Source organism: Emiliania huxleyi (assembly GCF_000372725.1).
Source record: "Emiliania huxleyi CCMP1516 unplaced genomic scaffold EMIHUscaffold_299, whole genome shotgun sequence".
In the NCBI taxonomy this organism is placed as follows: Eukaryota; Haptophyta; order Isochrysidales; family Noelaerhabdaceae; genus Emiliania; species Emiliania huxleyi.
Window position 1 is genome coordinate 29,480 of NW_005199776.1, and position 22,309 is coordinate 51,788.

General features: G+C 66.7%; 3 protein-coding genes across 3 annotated transcripts in view; all 3 read right to left on the minus strand.

Moving 5' to 3' along the window:
- The window catches only part of EMIHUDRAFT_239930 (hypothetical protein), a gene marked incomplete at both ends in the record, with an annotated part of 3,156 nt that extends 802 nt beyond the window's left edge, over window positions 1–2,354 (minus strand). The window contains 4 exons of the mRNA XM_005775605.1: window positions 136–237; window positions 304–594; window positions 775–858; window positions 954–2,354. Coding sequence (XP_005775662.1) covers window positions 136–237; window positions 304–594; window positions 775–858; window positions 954–2,354 — 1,878 coding nt within the window. The remainder of the gene's footprint in view (window positions 1–135; window positions 238–303; window positions 595–774; window positions 859–953) is intronic.
- A 4,593-nt stretch (window positions 2,355–6,947) lies between these two features.
- On the minus strand, window positions 6,948–10,642 carry EMIHUDRAFT_116568 (hypothetical protein; the record flags this gene model as incomplete). Its single annotated transcript, XM_005775606.1, has 3 exons — window positions 6,948–8,820; window positions 9,081–9,251; window positions 9,330–10,642. The coding sequence occupies 3 exons, from the start codon at window positions 10,640–10,642 to the stop codon at window positions 6,948–6,950; spliced, it is 3,357 nt and encodes a 1,118-aa protein (XP_005775663.1).
- A 3,941-nt stretch (window positions 10,643–14,583) lies between these two features.
- EMIHUDRAFT_116569 (hypothetical protein) lies at window positions 14,584–16,697 on the minus strand (the record flags this gene model as incomplete). Its single annotated transcript, XM_005775607.1, has 4 exons — window positions 14,584–14,813; window positions 14,912–14,955; window positions 15,216–15,785; window positions 16,483–16,697. The coding sequence occupies 4 exons, from the start codon at window positions 16,695–16,697 to the stop codon at window positions 14,584–14,586; spliced, it is 1,059 nt and encodes a 352-aa protein (XP_005775664.1).
- Between the last annotated feature and the right edge of the window lie 5,612 nt (window positions 16,698–22,309).

Here is a 22,309-nt window from a genome sequence, read left to right on the forward strand (position 1 = left end):
GAGGGGGGGGGGTCCCAGCGGCGGTGCGTGGGTGTCGAGCGGGTGCTCATTCGGCGCTCACTCGTCGGCCGCCTCGGCACGGACCGTCCCGCGACTGGGCGCCACTGCCAACATGTGGAGGCGACTGGGCGTGACGAGGCGCGCGCTGCCTGCGTTGTTGATCGAGCAGAGGTGCGGGATGGTGTCGCAGTACTCGTCTCCGAGCTCGCGCAACTTTTGGCACGCCACGTGCGCCGCCTGTCGCCGTCAGAGGCGCGGTGAAGTGGGAGGCAGCCGCGACGGAGGCAGCAGCGAGAGAGGAACGCAGCGGCGAGAGAGGGACGGCAGCGGCGAGGAGGGCAGCGGGTGAGCCCTCGCCTTGGCGGCGCCCTCCTTTCCTCCATCGAGCTTAAGCATGCAGCGCAGCTCGGGCAGCAGGTTGCAAGTCACGCGGTTGGCGAGCAGCTTGCGACGCGTCTCGTACGTGATGGGCGGGTTGAGGCCGCGCGACTCGCCCTGCGTGTCGGACTGGTACACGCGCACCCACGCGACGTCCATGTGCATCCCCTTCCACTTGCCGCTCGCCGCGTCAAAGTTGGACACATCGGTGAGGCCCTGAGACGGTGAGCGACGTCTTCTCACATCTCCCCCACATCTCCCCCACATCTCCCCCAGATCTCCCCCACATCTCCCCCACATCTCCCCCACATCTCCCCCACATCTCCCCCACATCTCCCCCACATCTCCCCCAGATCTCCCCCACATCTCCCCCACATCTCCCCCAGATCTCCCCACCTCTGCCATGTGGGAGAGGTCCATCCCCTTGCGGACGAGCGCGATGTTGAACGTGAGGAAGAGCGGCATCTCCGGGATGAGCACCTGCGGGGAGATGTGGGGAGATGTGGGGAGATGTGGGGAGATGTGGGGAGAGACGGGGAGAGTATGAGGAAGAGCGGCATCTCCGGGAGGTGCACCGGCCGGTTCTGGCCAGACAGGTACATGACGAGCTGGTCCTTTGTGAAGCGGTGCATGAAGCGGCCGTCCATGTAGTAGTCCACGCCGTCTGGGTCCCAGCGCATGCCGTAGTCGATGAAACGCTCGGTAGGGTCGTCGGTGAAGGCGCCAGAGCCGGAGACGCCAAAGCACCACGCCTCCCCGGGCGGAGAGAGAGTGGTGGGGCAGTAGCCGCCCTGCTCCGTCTTCTTCTTGCCGAGGCCGACGTACTGGTTCGGCGAGTGCAGCGACATCGAGTTCGGTCGCCAGTACCAGGTGTGCTCCGGCGAAAAGTGCTCGAAAAAGTCGAGCTCCGGAGGCCAGTACTGCCCGCACAGGAATGGGTAGTCCTCCTGCAGCATCAGCTCGCCCGAGGACTCGACGACGAAGCCGTAGCAGCCGTTGAGCCAGGCCGCGGGCCACGGGCCGTACCCCTTGGGCGCCTTGATGCGCGTCTCGACAAACCCGTACTGGAAGCGGCCGTTGACGCGAGACGTCACCTTCGGCGCGTGCCAGCTCCAGAGCGAGACGTCGGAGCCGTAGTTTTTGTTCCAAGTCCCGTTCCACCCGCGCAGAAACCGCGTCTCGTCCTCGGGCGCCAGGTAGGCGGAGAGGCGGAGGCCGCCCTCCGGCAGCAGCGAGATGGTGTCCGAGGAGTAGATGGAGGCGATGTTGACGTCCCCCGTGTTGCCCGGCACGCCGTACGGGATGTCCTCGAACACGAAGACCGACTTTGTGCGCGCGATGTCCTTGAACTCGTCCGAAAGGATGAGGGAGAGCCCGTCCGCCTTGTACTTGTCGACCGCGTCCTGCGGCGTCGCCGGGTCGATGGACACCTTTGCCGGTGGGTGCTCCGCCCGCGCCCCCGGGACAACGGAGGAGGGCTGGCAGAAGTTGCACATGTCGGTGCCGCGGCACGGGCCAAGCACCTCTGCAAAGCCCGGGCAGCAGGGCATGTGGACGCCGGCGTCGTTGGCGAAGACGTCCTTGCCGGCCGGCGTGCAGGCGGCCGGCACCTGCTCGGCAGGCAGGCAAAAGATGCACACCGACAGGCCCTCTGGCTGGAAGCACGGCTTCTCAACCTCTGCGAGACCGCTGCAGCACTGCAGCTTCTGGCCCGTGGCGGAGGCGTCGACGCCCGCCACCGTGCAGGACTGCTCGTCGAGGCTGGACCCCGAGAACTGGTATGTGGGGCCGTCCTTCTCCCTGCCCGCCTCTCCGCGCTGCAGCAGCGCGGCGCGCTCGTTGGCGAGCACCGCGACGGCGGCGGCGAGCGCCAGCGCGAGCAGCATGGTCGCGAGAGTGGCGGCGCGCCACCTGCGAGCGCTCCTCTTGGCGTCGTCCGAGGCTGGACCCAGCAGCGGAGCGCTGAAGCTGTCCATCGCCGAGGTGCGCGTCTTGGCTCTTCAGCTCGGCTCTTCAGGTTCCCTCGCCAGGATTCCGCAACTCACGTCACGCCGAGAAGAATTTCGGCGCGCACTGCCCTCCTCGACCCTCCGCGCTTGGCCCGCGCCACGCAACACATGCCCGGCGGTCATCTGCTCTGCTCTCGCCGCGCCGCTCGCCTCCCTCCCACCAAGCATGCCCCGCGTCATCGCGCCGCGCTCCGCCCATTCTCTCACGACTGCCTATTTTGCCCGCCGCTGGCTGCTCGGGGGTTCAACAGCGCGTGTGGGGCTAGCGCGAGGGATCCACTCGAATCCACAGGGCCAGGCCCCAGTAGCCTGGGGCGGGCCCCCAGGCTGATCGCGCTGAGCCTGACGGGTGTAGTCAGGGTGTAGTCTCTCTCAGAGGCCAGTGAGGTGATCCATCAAGTGGCTGTCTATCTCGTAGTGCTCGTTGGCTCTGTTCCAGCGCAGGTGTCCCTGATCTAGGGTACGACGCAGGCTCCGGGTGGGGGGTAGACAGCGCCCCAAAATCCACCAGTGTGGGATTTCGCGCAAATCAGTTTAGGCTGTACGAGGTTTTCCTCTCGCACCCCGTCTGTTTTCCTTTCCTTTTTTCTCTACAGCACCCTCTCTTTTCCTCTCTATTTTCCCGGGAAAACTCCGTGGAAATCGTCAAATTTTTGGGCTCTGAGCCGAGTCTGAGCACTGAGGCTGGTTTGGGCCCAAAATCAGCCAAATTTTAGGCCAAATCGTCAAAATGCCGGGAATTTTGCGGAGAACGTGAGTAGACCTGGAAATTACCCTGCGACCGCCTGGGTATTTTGTCGATTCCTCAATTTTGCCTCAGATTTTGCCCCAGACCAGCTCTCAGACTCAGGGAAACTCGCGAGTTTCCAGAATGGAGCACCAAACACCCTCTGTTTTCCCTGGAAATTTCCGGAAACGCAAAGTGCTGGGGACCCTCTGTTTTCCTTTTTGTTTGCCGGAAAACCTCGTACAGGCCAAAAATCAGTCCCTGCCGTCCTCCCATCCCTCTCTTGGGTTGTCTGTTTTCTTTCTTTCTTTTTCCCCTCGCGAGGTGGCATGAAGGTTGCAGCGAGAAGCGGCGAGAGACTGCGAAGAGAGATCGGAAGAGGCAGACTCCCTAGGGTGGGCGACGGCTAGCGCATCACACACCTCTCCTTAAAATCCCCGTGTGGTGGCGGCGTGCCGTCCTCCCATCCCTCCCTTGGATTGTCTGTTTTTTTTCTTTCTTTCTTTCTTTCTTTTCCCCCTCGACTCATGCCGCCGCCCCTGCCACCCCTGTGTCAGTGTGCCTGTGGTAGTGAGAGACTGCCGGTGAGAAGCCGGAGGAAGGTCGCTAGACTGAGATGAGACCGCCAGTGGATGTGGGAGTCCACCGTGGTCCGTGCACCGCGCTGCGAGCCTGTCGTGTCCCTTGTCAGGAGCAGGAGAGCCCCCCACCTGTCCCCCTGCTCGTCCTTCCAAAATCCTGCTCGTGCAGGTGTGGGGACCCTGTCCTCCTCCCCTATCCCTCGTTTGGAGTTGTCTGTTTTATTTCTTTCTTTTCCCGTGCCCAGTGTCGTGCGAAAAAGAAAGAATGGCGATGGAAAACTCTTTCTGACAGCAGACAGGCTCGACACAAGTGCACGAAGGACGACTGACGTACGGTTGCGAGAGGCAAGCGCAAGGGGCAGGCACGCGCGAAGCAACAGGCGCCGACACCCCGCCCTCCTACGCTACCCCATCTTCTTGCGGCAGGCGGGTTCGGCGTGGCACGAGGCTCGCGACTCGTTGATCAGACGCTCGAACGAGAGCACCGCGCACGCGCCACCCACGGCGGAGTCGATCAGAAGCACTGGCTGCGAGCGTGCGAGCGGCCCCGGAGGCCACGCCCGCCGGCGCAGTGGTCGCTCCGGCGCCGTTTGAGTGCAGCAGCAGAGGGCGTGTGCTGCCGGCCGACGTGCCTTGGCTGGCACCGGCACGCGCTGCGCGTGCCGATGGCGAGGTGGAGGCGGCGGCAGCGGAGACCGTTGCGAGCTTGAGCGGGCTCACTTGAGCAGCGTCGTTTGGCTGGCTGCTGGCGCTCGCGGCTCGTCTTCAGAGAGGTCTGGAGACAAGTAGAGCAATCCTCCGTGGCCGTCGAGCCGGATGCGAGAGAGAGGGTCCGACGCGTGGAAGTTGAAGGCCCACCGTCTTGGTCGCGTCTGAAGGCAGGGAAAGCAGGCACCAGCGCTCCCTATCTGTCTCGCTCCCTCCCCACGGCCACCGCGGCGCCGCCCGGGCTCCTGTGCGAGTCTCTGCGTGGCGCCGTGGGTGAGTCTGAGTGACTGTGTGCGTGTGTGTGGATTACGTGTGCACTAGTCACTACAATGTGGATTAGAGTTTAAAGAGATGCGTGCCAATCACCTCTGAGCTCTGTCTCTGTGAGTTTGTGAGAGGTGAACGGCTCAAGTCGAAACACGAAAGTGTCTGTGAGATCGGCTATATTTCAAACGAATATATACGTACAGTACTCCGACTCTCCGACCAAGCTGCAGAACATGTGCGGGCCAGCGCCTATGTATGACGCTCAAGGAGTGAGGCGCGGAGCGCCGCGCGCGGAGCGCGCCCCGAAGAAAATTTTGAGGGTTGTGGAGGGCTAGATGCGATCTCTATTAAGAGTTTGACTCACACGCTAGGAACCACTCGGCCCACCCACAGGCCCAGTCTCAAGTGGCAGCGCTCCGCGCCTACCCAGCGGCGCGCTCCGCGCGTGCTTTCCAGCGGCGCGCTCCGCGCGCGGTGCTCTGTCTGCGGCAGTACTACTGCATCTTCCGCAGCTCCAGCAGGTATCAGCAGTGAGTTCACCGCCAGTTATCTGCGCCTCCGTTCGTCGCTCTCGTGCTTGATCGTCAGGCCGTGCTCTCACGTCCGCCGGAGCTACCTCGGCTATCGGAACCATTTTACAAGTTTGCCCGCCGACATGTCGCGGTCCGGCTCAGTCAAGGCAATGTTAGGGTGCCCACAGGGCCCAAAAAAAGAAAGGAAAAAAGAAATGGGCTCCCCCGATCGCAGCACTTCGTGTTGGCCAGTCGAGAAATTGAGAGTGTGACTAGGAGGGTGGGACGCTGGGGATTCTCAAAGGTATACCCTTGGAATGGCCGGATCCAGCCTTGAAAGTACGAGATCGCGCGCGCTTCGCGCGCTGCACCGCCTATTCTCCGCGGCTGTGTGACGACGCGTGCCGTGTGCCAGCAGAGTTGGGCGCGCGCGGCGCGACGGCGCCCGCGAGGGAAGGCGCGGGTGCAGCGGCCAGCGCAGCGGCCGCCGGCGCAGCAGCCAGATCAGCCGGTGCGCGCCTTGCGAGGCGAGTACTGCCGCCCGGCAGCCTTGAGGCGGCCGAGCGGCAGTACTCGTTCGAACTTTGCGAGCCGTGCGCGCGCCGAGGCGCCCGCGGCGCGCGCCCGCCCGGCTGCCAGTAGGAGGCGGCGCAATATGGCCTATAGTACAGCCCTTGAGGAGGAGGAAGAGGCTGGCTGGGGCAGTGCTGTATGCCGCCGAGGGGCAGTTTTGGGGTGCTGACCCACGCCCAGGGGGCTGCAGAACGCGTCCGCAGCCGGGACAATTCGCCCCCCCAGCCGAGGCCGGTCGAAGCCCACTTGACCACAGCCATGAGGAGTCCTCTTGGTGCTCCTGGCGGCCGTTGGAATGGCGAGCGCGCGCCGATGGGGGGGGGGGTCTTGCTTGCTCCACACCGAGCGCCATCGGTCCGGACCGGCGTGGTCACCGAGGGGTGGCCTGCACAAGGTCTGAGCCGCGGGCGCTCGGCGCCAAGTGCAGTGTCACGCTCGCGCTGGAGCGGGTCACAATGGGAAACCCTCGTTTCCTATGAACTCGGTCCCCCAACGGAAGAGGCCTCGCTCCTATTGGAACTGGCCAACATCAGATTTGCCTCGTGCGTCCCTTTTTGAGTCGGAAAGCTATTTTCTTTTGGGTCCTGTGGGCACCCTAGCAATGTCGCTCGGCGCTCGCTGGCTCCGTGGATGCTTGTGCTGCTGAGCAATCCAGGCGCACTTTGGCAACCGGCGGCAACGACTTGCGGCGTCAGCGAGGTGTTTTTCGCGCAGCTGGGCCCCAAGACGACAGCGCCCCCCTTCCCGGGTGCGCGGTGAGCTGCCGTGGGCGTGCTGCGCGTCGGGGAACGCCGGGAGTTGGCAGAGGTGTTGCTCGTAGCTTCAGCTAGCCCCAGAAGAAGCCAGGTTTCCCACAGCGGCGCCGCGCGTGTGCCGCTGCGGGCGTGCGAGCGGGTTGTGCCAGCGCGTCGCTCGCACGGACCGCGGCTGATAACCCTGTATTGTGAAACGCCGAGGGCGGCACACAAGGCACACAGTAGCACAACCGAGCCACGTGGCCGCTCTCATCCCTCCTTCCGGGCTGGAAGGTGCTCACTACCCGTGGCCCGACGCGAGTCGCAAGCGGCGACGGTCTTCGGCGGCGGCGTCTCCAGTGTCGCGTCGCGGCGAGCGGAGACCCAGGCGCGCCGGCGCCGTAGCCCCACGCTGCGAGGGGGCGGTCGATTTACGCTCAAGACACATGTATAGGTCTCTACTCGTCGCGGCGCGACAACTCCTCTACGCACGCCGCCCGCACCTCTGCCGACACCACCACCGCACCCTTAGCCACCGCCTCGGCCTTGGCCTCAGGGAGCCCCCAGGCCTTCTTCTTCTTCTTCCCCGCAGCCCGCTGCGCAGGTACGACAGCCAGCGGCATGGCGAACCCGGCGTGAAGGATGAGGTGCGACGGGATGCGCACCCGCCCTCCCGCCGCGCCCTCCTCAAAAGGAGTCATCCAGTTGCTCACGCCAGGGACCTTGTTGTAGTACCAGGCGTCGATGACGAGGCTCCCCTTCTCTAGCTGAATCGCCTTGCCGTCTCCGCCCTCAAGCTCCTCGAGCTCCACGTCCGCGTCGAGCCGGTACGCCGGCCCTAGCGCCCGCGCGTAGTAGACCTCGTCCGCCGTTGCAAAGGCAATGTTATCGCCCGCCACCAACCCGCTCACCACCCCGTCGGTCCGCGCCTCGAGCTGCAGCTGCGCGTCCTCCTCGATGAGCTCCTCCGACGCCCCGTCCTTGCTCACTAGCTCACACAGTTTCCAGTCGTTGTCGCGCCCAAAGGCTGCGGCGTGCACGCAGTCGTCGTGCGGCTGATAGCGCGTCGCGATCGGCCGCGCCAGGGCCCGGCGGCAGCCGTCGCAAAGGCACCCGAGCCGCCGCGCGGCAATGACGTACTTCCCGTCCTTCTGCAGGTCGGGGTCGGCCCGGAAGTTGTTGTGGCCGAGCGTGGCTTTGATCCTCGAGTCCTCGCCCTCCTCCGCGTCGGCAGCCAGCGCGGCGGTCATCTCCTTGATGGCGGGCGCGTCACGAATGTCGTGCTCCTCGTAGGTGCGCACGTGCCGCTTGGCGGTGTTCGACTTCTCGCGCCGCTTGGAGTTCATCCCGGCCGGCTTGAGGTCGCCAAAACCCTCACGCGCGCGCTTCGCGCACGCATCTGCGAAGCTGACAGCCTCTCCCTCCCTTGCGTCAGACGAGGCGACGACCGACTCGTCCCCCTCCATGAAGTCCGACCGCATCATCTCGCCGGTGAGCCAGTTCTTAAACACGCCCCCGTGCCCGTCCGCCTCGTCCTTGCCGTGCCCCGTGACCTCCAGCATCTGGTCGATGGTCACACGCTTCCCTTTCGCCCGCAGGTCAGCGACTAGCACGCAGAGCAGGTACATGGCTTTGCTGCACTTGTACTGTTTAGCGCACCCGTCCGTCTTGAGCCACACAGTGCCCCCGTCTAGTAGCACATTCGCTTGCAGCAGCTCATCCAGCATGACACGCATGTTGTGCGTCGTCACTTTGGCCTCTTGCGCCTTGTAGTCAGAGCAGTGGTAGTAGATCTGCTTCTCTAGCACACCGAGCGAGTCGAGCTCCTTGCCCCGCTCCTCAGGCGACATGGAGGCGAGCCCGGCCAGCACCGGGTCGTCCGCCGGGATCGTCGCCTTGAACCCCTCAGCCACAGCCACCTCGATAGTGATAGCGGTATTGACCCAATGCTCAGTCTGAATCTGCGTCCTGCGCAGGCGGTTGAGTTTCTCCGAGTAGTCCATGATCAGCGAGAGGTCACCTTTCCGAATGGCCGCCCTGTCTTTGCGCACCATCCAGGTCCACTTTGCCATCTGGTTGTGAAAGCAGAAGTATTGCAGTTTCTCTCGGTACTGCTGCATGAATTCGCCGATAGGCACGGTCTTCTCGACCAGCATCAGCTTCGACGTCTTCTTGCGGTCGCCAGTGGTCTCGTCGACGTACGACGTCTCCACCTCACGTGTCTCATACACCTGGTGTGTGACGCGGTAGGCGGTCGCCGACGTGTCCTCCTCGCGCGGGCTCGTCTTCATCTTGGACACCCCGCAGTGCTTGCAGCGGCCGAGTATGCACCTGAGAGAGAGCGCTTACTGTAACGTGTAGCGCTACCGTAGCGGGGTTGGTTTTTTTGCCGGTGGCAGGTGCCCCTCGAGCAAATGTGTCGGAGAGTATCCGCCTAGAGTGTTTCTACTCATAATAATGTTCGAAGCGATTCGGGTGTGTGGTTTTGGATTTTTAGCGTAAAAACAACAGCTTGGGTCCATCTTCTCTGGCTACAGGCTGTGACAGCGAGAATAGAGTGAGCCACGACCGAAATTGCATCTACGGCGCACGTCAGGCTCGCCGAGCCCGTCGCGTCGCATGGCTGGCACAGCGAGGCAGCGACGGCGTCCTTGGGCGCGGCGTGGTCGTACGCGGCCGTGTAGCCGGCGCCGTGCCGCTTGGCGAGCGACGCGCGCGCCCGGTTCAGGGCCTGGTGCTGGAGCCGGAACTCGATGCAGTACCTAGGAGAAGCACGCAGAAGATTCACGCACGGGCAGGCACGTGGCAGCGCGGCGCGGTGCGCGCGCCGGCAGCCGCACATGTCCAAGTGGCGCTTGGTCATGCGCCGCAGCTCGCGTGGCCTCAGCTTCCGGAAGGCAGCCTCGCCAATGATGACGTTCGGGTTGGCCTTTTTGAAGTCGAGGTACACGTCCGTCAGCGAGACCTCGCTCAACAGCTTGGGCACGAAGATGTCCTCGCCCTGGTCGTCCTTGAATTTCAGCACGTCGGACTTGATGGGCGAGCGCTTGATCGAGGGGTGCGCCACGTAGAACTCGAGCACCATGCGCTTCACCTCGTCACTGTGCCGGTGGCCGAGCAGCGTCCGCGTTGCAAGCCAATACGCCCGCAGCTCGGGGTCATCCAGCTTGCGCCGCCGCTCGAGGGCCGCAACGAGGCGGCGGTGCGTGGTGGACGGCGACATGCCGAGCAGCTCAGCGATCTCGCGCACGCGCGACACCTTGGCGACCGGCACCTCGCCGCCGTCCGCCTTCGCCTTCTTCGCGTGTCGGCCGCGCTGCAGCGCCTCGCCCTCCTCCTCCTGCGCCAGGAAGACGAGCAGTGTGTCGACCGCCTGATGCTCATCGTTCGACAGCGACCCGCGCGACCGCTTCCCGTCCGTCGCGAAGATGCCCGCGAGTGACTTGCGCACGCGCCCGAGCAGCTCCTCAGCCAAAGAGACGTCGGACTGCGTTCGCAGGCCGACGGAGGCCGCCGCCTCCGGGTACCTCTTCACGACGGCGTCGAGCACGACGCCCGCCTGGTACGGATCGGCCGGCAAAGAATCGGCGGTCTTGGATACCGCTCGCTGCGAAGCCCGCACGGTCGCCGCGTCGCCTCGCGCCTGGCCGTCGGAGCGCACGCGAAAGGCTTCGTTGCGTTGCTCGATGCTGACCGGTTCGAGCGGCCCAGACTTCGGCAACAGCGCCTCCCGCGCTCGCGCCAGCTCCGCCGTCTTGGCCGCGTGCGCCAGCGACGCCGCCGCCGCCGCCTCAGTCTTCGCCGCCAGTTGCGCCTTCAGCGCGATCACTTCCGCCTGCAGCGCCGCGTTGAGCCGCGACCCGTCGCTGTCGCACGCGCCGCCGCCGCTCCGCCCGCCGCCGCCGCCGCCCGCTGCCGGCCCGCGCTTCGCCCGGCCGCCGGCCGGATCCTTGTCCGGTGCCGTCTCGGCCGGCCGCTTGCTTCCCGCCGCCGCGACCGCCTCCGCCGCCGCCGCGGCCATCTTGGCGGACTGCTTCTCGATCTTGGCTCGCTCTCGCCTCTCGCGCGCCGCCGCCGCCTTCTTCTGCTTCTGATACCTGTCCGGGTCGTTCCCGGACAACGTCTTCCCGGACAACGTCGACATCGCGACCATGGTCGCTAAACTGCACCTGCCGAGGCTCTCTCTTGGACGGCGAAAATTGTGTTTCTTTTTCGGTCCTTCGTAACCGGAAAAGGGGACGTAGCTGCCTCTGCCGGCCCCAGGGCAACCGGCCCTCAAGAGTGGCGGGCGCCGGGCTTCCTTCACCACCGAGGGCAAGCTCTCCAGCGCCGCGCCGGTGCCATGAGCCGCGATGTGGACCGTTCGTGGGCAGCCGTACAGGTACGCGGGCCCTCGCGCGTACCATCTGAAGTAGTGAGGGGGCACACCAGCCGCTGCTCGGCGTCCCCCCGACGCGCCCAGGCCCCTCGCCTGGGTGGTGAAGGAAGGCCAGGCTTGCACTCGTGCCGAGCCTGAGACCCACGCGCGCCTCTTCACGCTTTTTAGTGTTTTGGTGGCTTTTCACACCTACCACTCATTACGTTCACAGCACTCGGGGGGACCGACCCTGCATGGTCGGGCCGGCTCGCTGTGTCCCAGGGGACCCACTCAAAGGGCTGGGGGCGCAGGGAGCCAGGAGGAGGGCCCTGGGGGCGCTACTCGCTCGTTTGTCGCCTCCCTCACTATGGTGGCCCCAGGTGGACGTAAAACACGTCATCTCAAGCTCTCGCCCACCCGTGTCGAGTCGTTACACGTCCCCACGTCTCATGCTAGCCGAGCCACCCGGCCGAGCCCAAGGCTATCCATTCGAGACAGACCTGCCCCGAGACGGCTTCGGTGGACGGCCTTGCACCGCGGGGTTCGCTCGGTATGGCCCCGATCCCCCGCCCCTCTGGGGAGAGGTGCCTGCAAGCAGGCTGGCGGGCTCTCGTGTCCTAGGGCTTCTACCGAATTTCCGGGTGTCGCCTCGCCTGGGGCACCGACTCTCTGCCCCGCGCGCCGCCAGCCGCTCCCGCCGGCCTCGCCGACCAGCCGCTCAAGGCGGCCCCGTCGGGCGGCTACGCGGTGCGGCCCCGCGGCGCAGGCATGCAGAGCGGTGGGAGGTATCCCCCAGACAGACTTGCAGCGTCCCCCCCACGGCGGCGCTGTGCACTATCAGCGCCGCCGGGACGCCACCGACGGTGTTCGGGTCCCGGGCCCCTGTCCGGTCCCGGGCCCTCGCCCCTAGTGCGGGCGTGCGTCGTCGTGTGCCGTTCAGCTCGGGGGCCTCCCTGCTCGCCGAGCTAGGGCAACGAGGAGGATCTCGAGCGGGAGCACGGGGATGTAGAAGAGTAGGTAGTAGTCCAAGATGCCTAGCTAGGTAGTAGTCGTCGAGCACGTACAGGTAGTCGTCGCTCGTGCCGAGGTGGTAGTAGACGATCAGGCGCTGCAGCTGAGAGGAGAGGCGGGGAGAGGACAGCGGCCACAATGTGGAGCAGCGGTGGAGAGGAGAGACGGCGGCGGTGGAGCGGCGGCGGTGGAGAGGAGAGGCGGTGGCGGTGGAGCGGCGGCGGTGGAGAGGAGAGGCGGTGGCGGTGGAGCGGCGGCGGTGGAGAGGAGAGGCGGTGGAGAGGAGAGGCGGTGGCGGTGGAGCGGCGGCGGTGGAGCGGCGGCGGTGGAGCGGCGGCGGTGGAGCGGCGGCGGTGGAGCGGCGGCGGTGGAGCGGCGGCGGTGGAGCGGCGGCGGTGGAGCGGCGGCGGTGGAGCGGCGGCGGTGGAGCGGCGGCGGTGGAGCGGCGGCGGTGGAGCGGCGGCGGTGGAGCGGCGGCGGTGGAGCGGCGACCGTGGGCGGCGGCGAACGAGGCGCGGCGCCGAGGCGCCGTTCACAGCGTTCGCGCGTCGGGCGTGTCCGCGACCGGCGGGCGGGGCGGGCCAGGATGCGAGAGGTATCCAACTGCCATTCGCACTCTTTTTTCTTTTTTTTGAGCTTAGCCTTCGATGTTATGAAACAACGCAAGGCGGACATGGCATATCGCTCTCGGGCTCACAGACATCCCTCACACCCGCCGCACACCCGCGCCCCCGCGCGCGCCCCACCCCGGCCGGGAGAGAGGGGAGTGACAGTTTGGGATGAGCAAGCCCGAGTATGTTGAGTCCTGGCTCAACAACGCAGAGAACAAGAGGGGGTGGTCCGGCTCACAAGTCCGGCTCACGCGCCTCGAGCTCGCCATCTACCGCACTGAACACTTCCGCCCCCTCGCTCCCAACCCATCCACCCCGCCCCGGGCCGCGCCGCGCGATCTCGGGCGATCTCGCGCGATCTCGGGCGATCTCGGGGCCGCGCCGCGCTATCTCGGGCGATCTCGCGCTATCTCGGGCGATCTCGGGGCCGCGCCGCGCTATCTCGGGCGATCTCGGAGCGTCGCTTGCGCGGCGTCACACCTGCTCAAAAAGGAAGGAGGTTGGAGGCAGGAGGTCACGCCCCATCCAGAGCGCCGTCGTCGCCGGGTTTTTGGCCCCCGGGTCGTCGCCCGACGGTTGCTGCGCGGGGCAGCAGACCATCGGACGGCGCGACAACGCCCCGTCCGGCACGCTCCCCCCTCCACCCGGCTATTGCCGCACGAGCGCCCTCAGCGGCGGAATTTTTCCCTCGCGCTTCCTTGGGCCCCCGGCAACGCCGGCGGACTTCCCGTCCCCCCACCTGCGCCGCAATCACCGCCGTGATTGTCGGCGCCGCGCCCCTTGGCGCCCGTGCATGTCCCGCGTGCCCGCCCGCCAAGGCTGGTGCCAAGGCCAACTCACTGCCAAGGCTGGTGCCAGGGCCAAATCAACTGCCTGGCTGGTGCCAAGGCTCAAAGGCTCTCCTCTCTCTCTCTCCTCCCTCTCTCCCTCCCTCCCTCCCTCCCTCTCACCCCCCACCTCTTCTCTCCTCTCCCCCTCCTCCTCTCTCCTCTCTCCTCCTCTCTCCTCTCCTCGCGGGTCCCAGAAATGGTTGCGCGGGCCTCTTCCTTGCGGCCGCGGGACGGCGTCGGGCACGTCGTCGGTCGCAACAGATGCGCGGCGAGCCGCGGCACGTCGTTCCTGGCGCTGGTGGTTTGAGGTCGGCATCGTCCAGAGTTCGGTCGACGAGTCGAGAGCTTCAGCTGGCCGAGGGTGCCACCTTTGTGCTCTTTGTGCACGAAATGGGAAATATATCTCTTTGATACCCTTCTCGAGGTTCTCGAGGTGGATATCCTTTGGCCGCGTTGGGTAGCGAGGATTGGTGTAACCCGAGCCACGGAGGCGTGTTTTCTGGCGGCCGACCGTCAGTGCACGGAGTTGCCACTTCTCCGACTGCCCCGGCTAGTTCACGGGTTTCGCGGGAGTGACCCCATGCGTCAAACCCGAGACCTAGCGCGGGTGGGTTGGAGGGGGCTCGCCCCGCTCCTCCCCATCGGGCCGCGTGAGCGGCCTCGCCTCGCAGATTCGTTTTTCGCGCCTGGGTCAGGCGCGCGGGGCATCCCCCGGGTCGCTCGACCAGCGATTCGAAGAGTGGCCGCTGATACCCTTGGAATGGCCGGATCCAGCCTTAAAAGTACGAGATCGCGCGCGCTTCGCGCACAGCACCGCCTGTTCTCCGCGGCTGTGTGACGACGCGTGCCGTGTGCCAGCAGAGTTGGGCGCGCGCGGCGCGACGGCGCCCGCGAGGGAAGGCGCGGGTGCAGCGGCCGCCGGCGGCCGTGCCGCCCGCCAGCCGGCGCAGCAGCGGCCAGCGCAGCGGCCGCCGGCGCAGCAGCCAGAGCAGCCGGTGCGCGCCTTGCGAGGCGAGTACTGCCGCCCGGCAGCCTTGAGGCGGCCAGGCGGCAGTACTCGTTCGAATGTTGCGAGCCGTGCGCGCGCCGAGGCGCCCGCGGCGCGCGCCCGCCCGGCTGCCAGTAGAAGACCGCAAACCGGAGGGGGGGTCCGGTCGGTCGGAGCACAGACCGAGGGGGGGGTCGGTCGGGTTGGCTCGAGGGTCACACCGCACACGCTCGCCTCAGCTGTGAATAAATTAGTATCTCGAAATACAGAGACACCAAGCGCCCTCTCCCCGTCTAATCACTCCTCGTTGTCCGAGTTGCTGAGCTCGAGACCGCCCGCAGGATTGGGTCGGAACACGAGCTCGTCCATGTCCACGCTCTGGTCGTCGTCGTCGTCCATGATTAGCTTCGCCGGCGACACACTGTACCCGTTGACGAGCCGCTTGAGCGCGGCCAGCACCTCCTTCTGCCGACCGCGTGCCCACGGGCCCAGCATGCAAGTAAGGTAAGGTAAGGTAAGGTAAACGTCTCCACACACACAAAGTGGTGGGGCAAGGGGGGGCGACCCTCGCATCTCCACGCCCGGGACACGGGCAGGAGCCCCACGGCATTCAAAGTGCAAGCACCGGCCCGGTGCCGTGGGTGAGCAACCTGCACCCCACTCCTACTCCTATAACACAACCCCCACAGCGTGGTCGTCTACGTGTTCAGAAACACCAGCGAGGCGAGGGTGAAGGGGTAAGGGGCTGTGTGGGGCTATCTGTGACCATCTAGCCTGGGGGGTAGCAGGAGGGGGGGGCAGAGGGTAAGATATAATGGGTGAGGCCAGCTACAAGTCGGACGCCCTCCCGTCGTCGGAATAATCCTCGGAGCGGTCAGCGTCCTCGTCGTCGTCCTCGGTCTGCATCGTTCGCGTCGCCAGCCGTGAACCTGAACACGGCGTCGGCCGGCGCCGAGGCGCCGGCGGCCGTCATCAGGTGCATGACTATGCGGTCGCGGTATGCCGCATCGATCTCTCCGTGCTCGGCCAGCTCGTTCGCGAGCCAGTCCGAGGCGACGGTCGTCGCCACGGTCCCCTGGGGAACTGTGGCGTACACCTTGCTGGGGCCGCGTCGATACCCGTCGTCCCTCTCCGGGGGCAGCGAGTATTCGACCCCCATTTTGGACCCGGCCTGGCTGCGCGCCTGCGCAGCTGCAGACCGCAGCCCGGCCATCACGTACTGGATGTTCTCGCGCAGCTGCGCCCGCGGGGCCTCCGCGCGCTCGGCCTCGCTCGCGGCGCGCTCGCCAGCCTCCGTCGCCCGGCGCGCCTTCTGCCGGTCCTTCTTGGCCTTGCGTGCCGCGGCTCGAGCCGCGAGCTGCTCCTTGGTGGGCTCCTTCTTCTTCGGCGCGGTGCGCTCGATGTACGAGCGCTCCGCCGCCTGCACCGACTCGCGGTCGCCCGCGGCCTTCTCGTGCTTCAGGTCGACCTCGATGGTCGCGTAGCCAGGCCTTATCACCCTGACACAAGACGCACCGAACAGCCTTGCGACACTCACCGCGTCCTCCAGTTGCGCGCGATCGGAGCTATTCCAGCGTCCGCTGCGCATCCCCGGCGGCACGACGGTGGCCGGCGCTTGCGCGCCAGCCCCGTCCGCCGCCGGGTCCGCGGCCGCGGTCCCTGTCATAGCTACGCGCGCCATGGAGAACGGCGGGCACTTTTTCGTTGCATGCAAGTAGAACTCCTGGAAGGTGAACTGCTCCTCCTCCGACTCCAATAAGAGGTCACCTCCCCACACCATCCCACTCTCAGTGCTCAGCGAGCTGCACCCTGCCGTACGTGTCTGGGGACCTAACTCATGACTATGATGATCTATGACTAGCCTCTGACTACCTAGAGCGTATATGTCCCTGCAGTCTGCACACGGGGAGCGGCGAGGTGCCCGTGCTAGTCCTGATCTCATACCGTGCTCATCGCCAGCAGTGACTGAGTCATATCGGAATTGAAAAGGGATTCGCCTAGCCTAAAAATTCACGTACTACTCCCCAGGTCTCAGCGCTCTCCATATGGGCATACATGTCCATGTCCATGTCCATGTCCATGTCCATGTCCATGTATAGCTCCTGCCGCACCGCAACAGGGACAGAAATCGTGCTCTCACGTGCGGTCCGGGCTTCTATGTTCTTTCAATCCCTATGTACATGTGTGTCTATGTACATGTCCATGTCCATGTCCATGTCCATGTCCATGTCCATGTCCATGTCCATGTCCATGTCCATGTCCATGTCCATGCCCATGTCCATGCCCATGCCCATGTCCATGTCCATGTCCATGTCCATGTCCATGTCCATGTCCATGTCCATGTCCATGTCCATGTCCATGTTGTCCGTGTCCATGTCCATGTTCGTTTCCATGATTGTATCCATCTCCATCCATGTCCGTGCACAGCATGCTCATGCTCGGCACACATGCTCACTCATGGGCCACAACGCTCCGCCGCATGCCGCCGGCTCAGTCGCAACTCGCGCGCCGCCCGTTTGCCGCGCCGACGACGCCCTGCTCGGCCATCCGCTCACAGCCGCTGCCCGGTGCATCGCCCGCCTGTGGAGGGGGCCGGTGACACTCTCACACCCCATTCACGCCCTCATTCACATGCCCTGTTCACGTGCCCATGCACGCCATGTACACCCTACTCCCACCACTCACACCCTACTCCCACGCTGTTCCGACCCCACTCCCACGCTACTCTCACCCCACTCCCACCCCACTCCCACGTGCAACCCACAGAGCTGGATGGGCTTGAGTGACGGCGCGGGGATGGCCCGCCAGCAGCCCGGCGAGGTATTCGAGCTGCAGGAGCGGCGTGGATCGTCCGTTTCCGCATTCTTGGACGATCCACACGTCGTAGCTGGATGTCGCGGCCACGGCGTGGATCGTCCCGATTAAGGTCACCCGCGGACGCTCCGCGTCGTCGCCGCGGCGTCGCCGCGACTCCTGGCTTCCCGCTCCGGACTTTTGCCGGCGCGCGTTGCGATTTCGTCCGCTCGCAGCGGCAGACTCGCCGCGAGGACTTCAGGCGGCGGCGCGGCAGACTCCAGCGCCCCGGGCAGCACGCGGAACGGCAAGTCGAGCGCCGCCTCGGCTTTCGCAAGCGCGCCTGCCGCCGAGACGGGCGCGCCGGCTCGACCGCACCGCGTCGCCGCCCAGTGCAGCGTCACCGCCGCGCTAGCAAGGCGCGGTGTCGAGTTCCGCCGCCGCCAGGGAGAACGCCTCGTCGAGGTCCGCCGAAACGGGGGCGAGGGCTCCGGGTTCCTGCGCCAGCGACGCCACCACCCGGAGCGCCTCCCGTCGCTCCGCCGCGAACGCCTCCGCGCCGCCCGGCTCCGCGATCAGCCTGACGCAGCGCCGGAAGCGCTCGTCGGCGAGCACGCGCCCTCGCGCCGCCCTCGCGCCGCCGCCGCAGCATCTGCGGGACAGCTTCTGGAGGAGGGCGGTGAGGGCTTTCCGGCGCTTGGCCACGTGCAACGGCTGGCGCTCCCAGTCGATCGTCTCTTCCCGCCAGCGGGAGGAGCGCCGAGGCGCGCAGGAGGTCGTCCTCGGTTCCCGCCTCGGCGACCAATCGGTTCACGTCGCGGCTCGTGAGCGCTCGCGGTGAATCGTCGTCTCCCGAGGCCTTGGCCGCCGCGAGGGTAAGCCGGCGAGTGTGCGCTTGAGGACGGCGGGCCGCCTGCCCGCCTCGTTGCGGCGCCCCGGGCCGCTCGGCGAGAGCGCGCCCGTCGCAGCAGCAAATACCGTGAGTGCTGTGGCAAGACGCATGCTCGTCGACAGGCGCGCGATCAGGCGGTGCGGGGCGGCGGCGGCGCTCAGCGCCTGGGCAACAGTGTCAACTCGACGGAGCGCGTGCGTCGCAGAACAGCGACGCGGACGTGCGCTGCGCCTACGCTCTCCTTGTGCGGACGCGGTGTGCGGCAGCGCGCAGCGGTCGAGCCACGGCCGCTGCGCCGCGTGATTTTGACACAACTTTTTCATCGCAAGGCATTGCCTGATATCACATTTTTAGTTTATTGAACGCATCAGCACACACGAAAGAGTACTCACGTCGTCAAGCCGCGCGCATCGCGGTCGCTGGCTAGGAAGCGCTGAGCCTGTGGGGTACACGTCCCCCTTCAGATTCGCTGCCAGATCATCGATCGCCAGGCAGGGAGCGAGGGAGCCGCTGGGAGGGAGGGGGCGGCCAGACCGCGGAGGGAGGGGGCGGTCAGACCGCTCATCCACTTGTGACGGTGCCTATACGCACACGCGAGGAGCAGCACAAGGAAGAGTGCGGCCAACACGCCCCCGACCACGGCGCCGGTGGGGAACGGGTCGCCAGGGGACGGTGTAGGTGGCGCTGACGGCAGAGGAGGCGACGGCGGTGACGCGACAGCGACCTTACACACCAGGTTGCAAGTCTGAATACAGGCCGGTGTGCTTCGACAAACCAGCAGGCACGCGCTGAGACAAGCACTTGCTGCAGGAGGTGAAGGTGGCGCCGATGGCGGAGGCAGCGACGGCAGCGGTGATACCAACGGTGGCGGGGCTGAAGGCGATATAAGAGGCTCGGGATCTCCCGATGGCTGTGGCGATGGTGGCGGTGGCGATGGCGGTGGAGGCGAGGGTGGCGGTGGCGATGGTGGTGGCGGCGATGGCGGTGGAGGCGAGGGCGGCAAGGGCGGTGAGGGATATACGTTGGTCGCGTACGGTGGCACGGGCGACGGCGAGGGCGGCGGAGGCGAGGGCGGCGGCGGTGAGGGAGGTGGTGGTGAGGGAGGCGGTGGGGAGGGAGGCGGTGGCGTAGGCGATGCGCTTAGCGCGCCTGGCGGCATGGGTGATGGCGAGGGCGGCGGTGGTGACGGCGGCGGAGGCGAGGGCGGCGGTGGTGAGGGAGGGGGCGGTGATGGAGGCGGAGGAGATGGTGGAGGTGGCGTGGGCTGAAGGAGCGAGGGTAGTGGCGGTGGCGATGGTGGCGGTGGCGATGGCGGTGGTGGCGATGGTGGCGGCGGCGATGGTGGTGGCGGCGAAGGCGGTGGAGGCGAGGGCGGCAAGGGCGGTGAGGGATATACGTTGGTCGCGTACGGCGGCACGGGCGACGGCGAGGGCGGCGGAGGCGAGGGCGGCGGCGGTGAGGGAGGTGGTGGTGAGGGAGGCGGTGGGGAGGGAGGCGGTGGCATAGGTGACGTTGGCGGGGGTGAGGTGGGCGAAGGCGAGATGGGTGGAGGCGTTACGGGTGGCGATGCGGACGGCGCCGGCGAGGGAGCATCGCAGTCACCGCCATCCCAGCCGCACTCGCTTTTGGCGCACCCCTGGTCGCATTCTCCGTCCCCGGCCCAGTAGGCGCAGTAGTCTGGGCAGACAGGCGCAGAGGGAGGGGCGTGCGGAGGCGTCAAGCTGCGAGAGGGCGGCACAGCGGGGTTTAGAAGCGGTGGTGCCGGCGGTCGCGGCGATACGGGCGGCGAGGACGGTGAGGGTGGTAACGTTGGCAATGGGGGCGATATGTCCTCGCACTTGATGATCGGCTTTTCTTCGAACAATCCATTTGAACCGATTGCAAAGCTGTACTCCATGTCACAACCGTTGTGGTTGTGGTTGTGGTTGAACCCGCACTCCCAGTCCTTGCCGTCGTGCTGCATCCACCGCTGGACGCAATCCGGCGCCTCGTAGCAGTCCTCCACAAAGCGTCTGCAGACTGACACAACCAGCGGGGGGGAAGACAATGGGACCACCGGCGGTGTGGAAGGTGGCGACAAAAGGACCGCCTCCGGTGCTGGCGAGGGCAGCGGAGGCGGCAATGGCGGCGGTAGCAGCAGTGGCGGTTGTAGTGGCAGCACATCCAAAGACCCAGACGCTTCGCCGGAGCCAGACTCGACGGAGCCAGTCTCGCCGGAGCCGGGCTCCTCGGCGTCCTCGGGGAACGGCACGGCAGTAGGGGGCGTTGAAGGTGGAGGCGTTGAAGGTGGAGGCGGCGAAGGCGGCTCCTTCAGTGGATACGCCGGACCGGCCGGGGGAGCTTGGGGTTCGCCTTTGGGTATTCTTGGTGGGGTGGATGGCGGAGGAGGGGACGGGGGAGACGGTGGCAAGACAGGAGAAGGGGTCGTCGATGGGAAGGGCGGTGGCGCATCCATGCCGGGAGATTGGGGTGGTGGCGCAGCCATGCCGGGAGATTGGGGCGGTGGCGATGGAGTCGGCGATGAGGGAGGTGAGTTGGAGGGGCCAGCAGCAGCTGGCAGCATGGGCGACGTCGAGGGCGGTGGCGGGGAGGAAGGTGGCGGTGAGGGTGGCGGCGGTGAGGGAATGATCAAGCACGGGCAAGAAGCACAGACGACACGCTGGTCGGCCTCGGAAAGGAACCCGTTCGGCGGCTCCATGTTGAAAACAAGGCGCCCATCAGACCACCCTGGGTCCATGCAACCCGTGACGGCGGACTTCCAAGATCCATTCACGACCTCTATCGAGCGCAGCAGCTGCTCCGCGGCGTACGTGCACTCCTCGAGGCTCTGGATTGCGCACAACCCCTCGCGCGCGCAGTCGGTGTTGCCTACATCGACCCGCTGGTAGATGATCGGGCAGGCCGGCGACTGCGGCTCCAGGAGTGGCAGCAGCGGTGAGGGCGACATCGAGGGAATCGGCGGCGAGGGCGACATCGAGGGAATCGGCGGTGAGGGCGGCGGAGGCGAGGGCGGCGGCGGTGAGGGAGGCGGTGGGGAGGGTGGTGGAGGCGAGGGCGGCGGCGGCGTAGGCAATGCGCCTAGAGCGCCTGGAGGCATGGGTGCCAGTGAGGGCGGTGGCTGCGAGGGCGGCGCTGGGGAGGGCGGCGGAGGCGAGGGCGGCGGCGGTGAGGGAGGGGGCGGTGATGGAGGCGGAGGAGATGGTGGAGGTGGCGTGGGCTGAAGGAGCGAGGGTAGTGGCGGTGGCGATGGTGGCGGTGGCGATGGCGGTGGTGGCGATGGTGGCGGCGGCGATGGCGGTGGAGGCGAGGGCGGCAAGGGCGGTGAGGGATATACGTTGGTCGCGTACGGTGGCACGGGCGACGGCGAGGGCGGCGGAGGCGAGGGCGGCGGCGGTGAGGGAGGTGGTGGTGAGGGAGGCGGTGGGGAGGGAGGCGGTGGCGTAGGCGATGCGCTTAGATCGCTTGGCGGCATGGGTGATGGCGAGGGCGGCGGTGGTGACGGCGGCGGAGGCGAGGGCGGCGGAGGCGAGGGCGGCGGCGGTGAGGGAGGCGGTGGGGAGGGAGGCGGTGGCGAGGGCGATGGCGGCGTAGGCAATGCGCTTATAGCGCCTGGAGGCATGGGTGCCAGTGAGGGCGGTGGCTGCAAGGGCGGCGGTGGTGACGGCGGCGGAGGCGAGGGCGGCGGTGGTGAAGGAGGCGGAGGAGATGGTTGAGGTGGCGTGGGCTGAAGGAGCGTTGTCAGCGAGGGTAGTGGCGGTGGCGATGGTGGCGGTGGCGATGGCGGTGGAGGCGAGGGCGGCGGTGGCGAGGGCGGCGGCGGCGATGTCCGTGGAGGCGAGGGTGGCAAGGGCGGTGAGGGATACCCGTTGGTCGCGTATGGTGGCACGGGCGACGGCGAGGGTGGCGGAGGCGAGGGCGGCGGCGGTGAGGGCGGCGGCGGTGAGGGAGGCGGTGGGGAGGGAGGCGGTGGCGATGGTGGTGGAGTCGAGGGAGGTGGAGGCGAGGGAGGGGGTGGCGAGGGTGGCGGAGGCGAGGGCGGCGGCGGCTTAGGCGATGAGCTTAGATCGCCTGGCGGCATGGGTGATGGCGAGGGCGGCGGTGACGGCGGCGGAGGCGAGGGCGGCGGTGGTGAGGGAGGGGGCGGTGATGGAGGCGGAGGAGATGGTGGAGGTGGCGTGGGCTGAAGGAACGTTGCCAGCGAGGGTAGTGGCGGTGGCTGCGAGGGCGGCGGTGGCGATGACGCTGGTGGCGCTGGTGGCGGTGGCGATGGTGGTGGCGGCGATGGCGGTGGAGGCGAGGGTGGCAAGGGCGGTGAGGGATATACGTTGGTCGCGTACG